The following is a 9466-nucleotide window of genomic DNA, read 5'->3' on the forward strand; positions in this document are numbered from 1 at the left end:
GTTGCATAATGGCAGACCTAACTGGGCATTGGGCATGACGGATCATCAACCTCCCGTTATTGCAAGACCTAAACACTGAATCAGCAATTACACGCAGCAACCTGGTAGTGTACAACTATAAAAATGTCAATGCACTGTTATAAACCGCTTAATTAATCCTTTTGCAGTGAGACTGATTGGGAGACCAGCCAATCAACGCATGCGTGGGCGGGATTTGTCTCAAGCATTAGCCAATCCCTAAACATGCAAGCAACTATTGCCTCTAAAAAACGACCGCATTGTATCACAGCGACATTGCATTCAATGTTGTTACATTTACTCTCAGCAGCGTGTCCTCAGTGCTGAATTAGTGACCTAGATTTCCTCCAGAGATGTGGTTAAACGGTTCGGGAGGGTGTACAGAAGTCTTTCCCTTCTCCATGTCGAAAGCGGACGACAAGTCCTGGAGCTAACTCGCGCTTTACGGGGGCGTTCAGCCTACAGCAAAACTTCTGCAAGGACTTCGTTCAGAGTTTAGATTTTAGATAGAAAATGGAGAACCTAGAAGGGGCAGCGGCAGCGGCAGCATGCGACAGCGTGCTTGACTTTTCCCGTTTGAGTCTCAACACTTTTAACGTTGACAGCGTCAGCGACGAGAGGAAAAGGGACACCAAACAGCTCTACTTGAACTACAACCGGCTAGCCTCGCTCCCCTCGACGGTCAGCCTTTTCTGCAACCTCGAGTTTTTGGACATCAGCAACAACGGACTGTCGGCCATCTGTGAGGACATTACGCGACTGACCAGGCTGAAAACGCTGATAGCCAAGAACAACCGCCTGGACGAGTTTTCTCTGCCCAAAGAGTTCGGCTCCCTGCAGCTGGAGGTGTTGAACTTTAGTGGGAACCGATTTGAGGAGATCCCGCTTCAGTGTACGAAACTGCAGCGTCTGCAGTCGCTTTCACTCGGTGGAAACAGACTGAAAAGTATACCTGCAGAGGTAGAAAATCTCACCAGGTAGGTCATGGAGGACAGTAGGCTACTGCAAACACAAACGAGTACGGCTAGCTAACTTAGCACCAGTGCTTAAAGTCCAAAAAAAGGTAGCAAGGCCGGATATCCAGCTAGAGTCATTAGTGCTAAAGTATACTCACGTACACTCTTTGTAGCTAGCGTCAGTTGGCCATTTAGTCGACGATATTCGACAACTAGATAAACTGACAAATGTACAAAGACGAAGAAGGCAGCAGCCAAGCTTCCTTCTGAGTCAGTCATTTGTTCGCTTCGGTGCATAATATCGAGTTTATACTAATGTTAAATACCGCAGTTCAGGTTGTTTGTAGTTCGTTTTCAGTTAATCGATACACTGAATGGAACCCAAGTACCGTTGCTATGGTTACCCGCATTGATTCGACACAGATTCGGAATGTTGGTAAAACTGCAGCTGCGAACAGGGAAGCTAATCAGAAAGTGGAGCTGAAATTATTGGTCCACAGAAAATCAATGTGTTGTTTTAATATAAATTGAGCAATCTGTAGAAGTGTACGTGTGTGTGTGTGTGGGTGGGTGTGTGTGTTTAATGATTCCAATTTCTTTGTTTGTCTCACATGACAAACTACAGCTGAAATGATTAGCCATTTAATCGATAAGTAGCTCGACAAAAGTCTAACACGATCTGTTTAATAAGTGATGAAACCTCCACATGGAAAGTTTTGAATCATCTAGTCTCACTTAACCTGCTCTTTCATCAGACAGAGGAGTTGACTCACTTGTTTAACCTGTCAACAGTATTGCAAAACTCTTCCCAGCATCCATCACCCTCAGGCAACATGTGGTATTTTAAAATTCAAAATGCATGTGTTTCATGGTATTTTCCGTTACTATCATTTGCGTACCTTGAAACCATCATGACTCATAATGTGTTTGGGTGACAACTGAAACTGGAGCTGGTTTTTGAGGTGCAATCACCAGAAAAAGTTGCTCATGACAGGGAAGTAGTAATGACATAGTAGTAGTAATGAGCATTATCATTTCATCATCATCATTTGAGAGAGAGAGTCATTTCAAAACGCCACTATTGTGTGCACTGAGCGGTAGCAGTCATTTCAAAGCTTTCAGAAGATGAGTGTTAGCTTTTTCTGTTATAGTGGAGGAAATTGACAGATAAGTAGGACAGCGTGACATCTTTTCTATCTTATCATTTCCTGAGTTTAACAGTAGCAAGTCACAGTGACCCACTGCCAGGCCAAAGATCAGACATCCAAACTTCACACACACACACACACACACACACACACACACACACACACACACACACACACATACATAGTTGTGTGGCTCGTTCAGTAACGTGACCTAGTCCATATTCATTTTTAGGATATCTTGATTCTTTACATAACATGCGCTTTTTCTGCCTGGAACCTGCCAGTTGTCAGCACAAAAAAATCCCTTTTAAATCAGTATACAATGAATACAAAATAACACAACAACACACACACAAAATAATAGATTGCATATATTCACTCCCCCCTAAATGACTGTTAAGCAGAGGCACCTTGCAACAACCACAGTCTGTTTGTTCAGGTCAGTCCAGTCAGTCTGCTCAGGTCTGTAAAGTTGCATGGCGAGTGCTACAACAGCAGGTTTCAAGGAACTCATCATAAAATCTTAAAAACACTGAGGTCTGGCTGCTTCAGGGAGGTGTTTACCAAGCAGGGTTTATTGTGAAAAGCTTGACGTGATGAGCTTTATCTTTTGACACAGGTAGAGATAAGTTCGGCACTGCTGAGTTCCACTTTTTTCTCTGCTCGTTGCAGTGTTCTTATCATAATCGAGTCATGGGTTACAATCCAATATGAAATTTCTCTGTGTCAGTGTGACCTAAAGCATCTTTTGGTTATCAAACAGGACTACAGAAAAGTAATGCATTTAATAATAGTAATAATAAATATGATTTTTCTCAAAATTAAAACTCCCCATTAGTTGGTGATGCTAACAACAATGACAGCTATTTTAATACCTCTTAGATTGGTTTTCTATTAAATGATTTTTTTTTTTTAATGCTTGTTTAATGTCCCATAGTTTAATTCACATTATATTTAAAGGGAGACCAGACAGTCATAATGTTTCCTTCACAATGAGGTTGCAGTGATGTGTCTTTTTTTCTATTAACTATAGCTCTATTTAGTTTAAAATACTGGAGTAGCCTAAAGCCAAAAGAGGTATTTTTCTGATGTATTTTGAAGCACACATGTTTATTTGCTGTGATCTCCAGTGCAGCCTGTGTCAAATTAGCCTTTTTCACAGAGGACATTTTGACGCAACGCTGTCAAAAAATCATGGCTGAATTCCATCCCAGCTTCAGTTTTAGGGTCCCGGTATTGTGCGTGCTGGCTCACTCTCACACTGTCCTAATTTAGTGGGACACAATAGAACGATGCTTTGTTAATGTTATTAGTAACACCTGTCCTTTTCTTTTTTTGTGAAAAAAGACCTATCTACATGTAATTTTGATGAATTTTTGGAGATTTTTTTCTCGGTGACGATATCATACGCCAGTTTTGCTTGTGAAAATTGTGAGGTTTTTATTTTGTTCCCAATTCACACCAAAACTAACAATCCTCAAACCTTGCTGGCTGATTTGTGTCTGCAAGGGCAGCAGTTAGACCCTGAATGTCTCAGTCCCCGTCACTGAGGGGGCTTGCTCAGTGCTCAGCCATCAAGGGCAATATAATGGCTTCCTGTCTCGCAGTCGCTGTGTCATCAGTTCCAGCAGGCAGATGGCCTGACAGCTTACTTTCGCTGACCAGCCATCCATTGCTCACTCTCTGTGTCTCTGTCTCACTCCCAATTACCCCCCTGTGTACTTCATACCTCCATTAACCTACCAGGGTCCTCTGCTGTCTTAATAAACGTGTACATAACGCATATGTGAATTCATTCCATGTAAGATCTATGCACACTGACGCTTTTCCTGATTAGTAGATGATTCATAAATGTGTGTACAAAAAAATTTCCTGATGATCTGTGATAATTTTGCACTTCTTGTTGTATCTTATCACCTCCGTCTTTTGTCTTATGTCTATCTGTAAGCATGGCAGGAGAAACAAATTATAGAGATGCCAGCACACACCAGACAAACTGTTCAGCATGAAACCATGTATCTTTAGCTCCCCCTTGTGGTGTAGTTTTACCCCGACTTTGTTGGCCAGAGAAATTTTATAAAATCGTTACCTTTCATGTATGCACATGGCTCAATTGACTTGGCATCTGTATGAGCTGCTTTACAGCCAAATCAGTTGTACAGACAAACAATGGCTTACTTGAATTGAAAAGCATGAAACAAAGTACATGTTTAGCTCCAGGCCTGCATGCTCGAGATTTTGTCAGTAAAATTGATTTGTTTGATTGTCTTCCCTTTTTGATTGTGGAATGACATAAAATGAAGCACCTGAAACGGTTACAACGGTACACATTTAACAAGTATATACTGTACTGTATATTATTCAATACTTGCTAAACGTTGCAAGTGAATGACTCTTCTCATTTTTTTCTGTTAGTCTGGAGCTGTTGTATCTGGGTGGAAACCTCATTTCAGCCATCCCCCCAGAAGTGGCTAACCTGCCTTGCCTCAGCTACCTGGTACTATGTGACAACCGCATCCAAAGTGTCCCCCCGCAGCTCACCAGGTAACTGCAAATACACCACCAAATATAATACTTGGAGATTACATGGATGTTAACATGCGGTTGCCCTGCATGCATCTGCTAATGGTGCGTTCGTTAGTCATTTCAAAAAACTCGATGTGTCACTCCAGGCTCCACTCTCTGAGATCTTTAAGTCTCCACAACAACTTGCTCACTTACCTGCCGAGGGAGATCCTCTGCCTGGTGCACCTGCAAGAGCTCAGTCTCCGCGGCAACCCACTTGTGGTGCGCTTTGTCAAGGAGATGACCTACGACCCCCCTTCGCTGCTGGAGTTGGCAGGACGTACCGTTAAGAGCCGAAATATCCCCTACTTTCCCTGCGACCTGCCTTCAAACCTGCTGCGCTACCTAGACCTGGCCAGCAAGTGCCCCAACCCCAAGTGTGCCGGTAAGACTCTGTTTTCACAGCACGTAGAAAAGGCGATTGGTGTTTAGTTGTTTTTATTCTATGAAATGAAAAAAATCTGGATTTCAATATGCAACTCCTATTTTCCCAATAGTATGTATTATAACATTCAGTAGTTTTTTTTCCATGAGGTTTGTGGGCGTCCCAATCTCCAGGGTGAGAACCACTGATAACATATCCTGTGTTTGTTTTTCCCTATTCTGTTTCCTGCCTGCTTGTACTGTCTTGCATACATCTGAGTTTATGACAGTGATGTAATGCCTGAATATCGTTGCACTATGTTGATGTATACAGTACCTACACCTGCACAGAATAATATGAGCCACTGGCCCGCCACTTGAACCAACCTTTGTTTTTCCTCTCACTTTCGCCTTTCTCCAGGCGTCTACTTCGATTCATGTGTGCGCCAGATCAAATTTGTGGACTTCTGTGGAAAGTACCGGCTGCCCCTCATGCACTACCTGTGCTCCCCAGAGTGCACCTCTCCCTGCAGCTCCAACCCCCAGAGCGACGCCGAGTCAGAGGACGAGAACACCGTTCCCGCTTACCGCCTGCAGAAGGTGCTTCTGGGATAGGACATGAAGGACCCTCTGACTCTCTGGCCTTGCCTTGTCAATCTGTCAATGTGTTCAGCAGGTGAACTTGGCCATGAGACTTTACTACACATACTCTCTCACACACACACACACAGAAACACTTAATACTGTTTTACAGACCGCCTCAGTGGTTGTATGTAACGCATAAAATGGGAAACATTAAGGTTTTTAGGGAAAGGAGTCTGTTCCCACTCTCACCACATACCACTCTACATAACACAAGTAAAGGAAACCTCACATTTCCCATGTAGCCATGCAAATCCACAGTCTGTCCATCATGACGCCATCAAAGTGCTGGTCTCATGGTCTAGCACAGGAGAGCAGTGAAACTCAGTGACTGAAGGAGCGGCAGGATTCTTTTCCTTTTATAGAGCTGAACACTTTATCCTTTATATGATACTTGGTGCTTTTAGTGGCTACATTACAATATTCTGCATTTTCTGTAGGTTTGGAATTGAACAATGTGGTATTTGTCCAACTGCTGGTGGCGCACAGCCAACCTCCATTTCTGTGAGCAGGTGAGCATCTAAGCTGCTATGCCAACTAGGGAAAAAGTAAGACTTAAAAACTATGTCAGCAAAAATACGATATTAAGTACTAAACCGACTGAGTACAATGTGTGAGATGGTCCTTATTTACACTGTGTGTTGTCCTGCTGCAGGTTTTGTGCAGTAAAGCTGCCCCTCATAATACAAAAAGATCATGGTTTATCTGTTTTTGTCAGCAACATGGTCGATGCACACTAGCTTTGAAGAATTTTGCCACAATGGCATAGTTGTTTCAAATTAACCCAGAGCGTGGTTTATGTGAGTATGTGAAAGAAAGCTTGTCTAGACTTACTCACAGGAAGTGGACGAGGGTGGACCAGGGAAAACCATTCACTGTGCTAGCTCAGAAACAATGGCTATTCAACAAAACACAGTGGCAGCCTTCGTGTTTATGTTCAGGGCTGTCGGTTTTCTCTGAGCATAAGAGAGTGTGTGTGTGTGTGTGTGTGTGTGTGTGTGTGTGAGAATGGAGTCCACAGCAGAGATGGTATTTCTCTGAATTGATTCTTCATGAGACGTTAACTCCAGTTTGTGTCAATTAGTGAGGAGGAAAAACACCCCCAGGCCTCACATTAGACCTGAGTGTTTAGAAAACAGAAGAACACTCCTCTATGTTACAGTAACACCTATACTAGAGCATTTAAGTGCCTTACTAGTGGTGACTTACCACACCGGGAGCCAGAGTATGAAGAAATGTGATATACGCACCCTGAAATGTGACAAGATTAACACTATAAATAATAAGTCATTTTTGAGTGATTTTGTACTCACCAGTTTAACAGTTAAGTGGAAAAAGTATCATTTTTATAACAAACTGAACTGCTTTTATAGATATCCTTTATAGATCCTTTTTCAAATGTTAAACACGCCACATATTTAAATAGTCTGCAGCATAGATGGCACTTGCACAGAAAATATATTAAGATATATTAATTGTATGTACTTGTACCACATTCGGATAATGTAAGTAGGTTGTACAGTATATAAGAATAAAGACTGATTGTAATATCTTTAAAATGTGCTTATAGTGTTTTCACCTTTATTAGAAGTGTTTAATGGCACTTGCTAAAAGGCAACATATTCATCCAATGTGTTTCTGTGCACAAAAGATGCACAACCACTATTGGAAAGTTTGAAATGTGAGTGTTTGTATCTGTGTTTACATGAACCAATCCAACCATTTTGTACTTTTGAATGCGCCCAGGTTTCATTTGCATATGAAGGTGAGTTCATTCTCAGGGCTGAATACTGAGGCCTTTTCTGTAACCCAGAGCTGAGAGATGCCAGGGCGAGTGCATTCTGCCTCACACGATCTGCTAAACGTTTAACATCACCTGCCAAGAGCCACTAACTACTTTGTTTCCTCTTCTCTCGTCTCTTTTCACACTTTGTTCTTATCTCAGGGACTCATTCAGTTTCTTTTCACTTCACTGGTTAATTCAGCCTGGCTGGAGAGAATGATGCTTTGAGTTGCACATATTTTGTTTGTTTTGAATGGTCTTTGACCAAGTCACAGCTGGGTTCCAGTGTTTTTGCAGTGTTTCTTTCTCCACTATCTTTCAAACGCATGCACACGTAGGACCCGTCTACCAACAGCAGGCACCTAGGAAACCCTCCAGCACATGGTGTGGAGTTATGTTACTCCTAAGCCTTGTGCGCACATGCGCTCACTCTCTTCATGCTTTGTATGTGAGAGAAGACGATTCTGTCACAAATGCAACCGGAGATGCGACCGTGATGAACTGGAAGCAATGAGTTGTGACTGACAGATGAGGAGAGTGGCTGTCACCAACTCTCTGGAGTCAAATCTGCTTCAGTTGAGGTTGCATAGAGAATGAAATAAGTCTTGAACACGGCCTAGACAACTAGGATTTGAAGTGGGATTGGAGGAAGATGCTGTGTGTTTTAGACGTCTGCGACTCTGCGAGGTAAATGTGTGTCTGTGTGGTCATATTTCTCACATCTTGCTGGCATCTCTGTTGTATTTAAGGATTAATTCCATCTAAATCATTTTTCTGGTTGCTGGATGTCATGGGGAGGCAACCGTCCTGACATTTACAGCACTGTGAACATTACATACAGTTCTGCAGGCGATCAGCAGATCAAAGTGCACCGTTTTGACATATGGGATGTTTGATACTCTAAGCTTCTTATTGCCCTCAGTCAGAGGCATACCAGCTCATATCAGCGCACAGTATAGCCAGACCGCACACATGACGAGTGAGAGCCTTTACACACGACAGCCACACACTGCAGACACCCTCACAACAATCAGACATTGTCTTCAGAGTTACACGGCTAAGCCCACCAGGAGAACGTCTGGCCACAGGCAGGAGGGGGCAGTTACAGGGGAAAGAAAAGAAGTGGTGGGAGAATAAGCATCTATTGCTGTGTAACGATATTTGATTGATGGTGAAAAACCTGAAACTTCCCCCTTCTCTTTTCTTTTCCTCTATCATTTATGGCGTCACAGTCACCACCGGCCCTACATTATTCCTTCAATCATTCATCTCTGCAGATGGCTCACAGACTCTTTGTAGCGGCTGACATTGCAACAACATCACAATGTAAGAAAATGTGCCTCAAGCTGTGCAGAATATACAAAGAATATGTGTTTCACTTTTAAAGGTTGATTTTGGACATGTACAGTCATCGCTAAGAGGTAGACAAGAAATGTTGGGAGAAATGGAGACCTGTCAGAACCGAACCTAAGATGTAGTTTACATAGGAGGCTACATGTCTTAGCCCCTAGATGTCCCTGACACCCAAGATGTTAACTAATAATTTGACTCAAAAATTGTAACTTATGGTCCATTTTCTAGTTTTCCCTCAGTTTTCAGCTGCAATCTTCCTCAACGTTTCCCCAGGACTTTAATTACATCTTTTTGTCATGGAGTTTACATGTCAAACTGATGAGAGACGACGCACCAAACTCCATCCTATGAAGGACTCCTAAATGTGGTTGAGAGCTGTGGAATGCTAGTAAGTAGACCTTTAGTTGTTCTTGTCAAAGTACTGTTGAAAGTTCTGGACAAAGCCAGTAAATGGACTTTGTTTCTGTCAAACTATTGTTGAAAGCATTATAGTCAGTGGCCCTTGGGTTAAATTTTATTGTCAACTCCTGTGGAAAGTTCAGGTAAAAGACAGTAAATGGAGTAAATTCCATTTCCATGTCACATTACACTTAAACGTTCAGGAAAAAGCGATTAAGTGGATCAGTATTTCTTTGGTT

General features: G+C 42.4%; 1 protein-coding gene across 1 annotated transcript; it reads left to right on the forward strand.

Annotated features, from left to right (window-relative positions):
- Positions 1 to 304: 304 nt before the first annotated feature.
- LOC139208903 (leucine-rich repeat-containing protein 58-like) lies at positions 305 to 7239 on the forward strand. Its single transcript, XM_070838674.1, has 4 exons — positions 305 to 995; positions 4538 to 4666; positions 4795 to 5072; positions 5472 to 7239. The coding sequence occupies exons 1-4, from the start codon at positions 532 to 534 to the stop codon at positions 5663 to 5665; spliced, it is 1065 nt and encodes a 354-aa protein (XP_070694775.1). The 5' UTR covers positions 305 to 531; the 3' UTR covers positions 5666 to 7239.
- The last annotated feature ends 2227 nt before the right edge of the window (positions 7240 to 9466 follow it).

The sequence above is a fragment of the Pempheris klunzingeri genome, chromosome 10, assembly GCF_042242105.1.
Source record: "Pempheris klunzingeri isolate RE-2024b chromosome 10, fPemKlu1.hap1, whole genome shotgun sequence".
In the NCBI taxonomy this organism is placed as follows: Eukaryota; Metazoa; Chordata; class Actinopteri; order Acropomatiformes; family Pempheridae; genus Pempheris; species Pempheris klunzingeri.

Excerpts from the sequence above, each read along its gene's own strand:
- LOC139208903 (XM_070838674.1), top strand. The coding sequence starts at position 532 with ATGGAGAACCTAGAAGGGGCAGCGGCAGCGGCAGCATGCGACAGCGTG. Across the intron at positions 4,667-4,794 it reads GTCCCCCCGCAGCTCACCAG|GCTCCACTCTCTGAGATCTT; the intron begins GTAACTGCAAAT and ends GTGTCACTCCAG. Across the intron at positions 5,073-5,471 it reads CCCCAACCCCAAGTGTGCCG|GCGTCTACTTCGATTCATGT; the intron begins GTAAGACTCTGT and ends GCCTTTCTCCAG.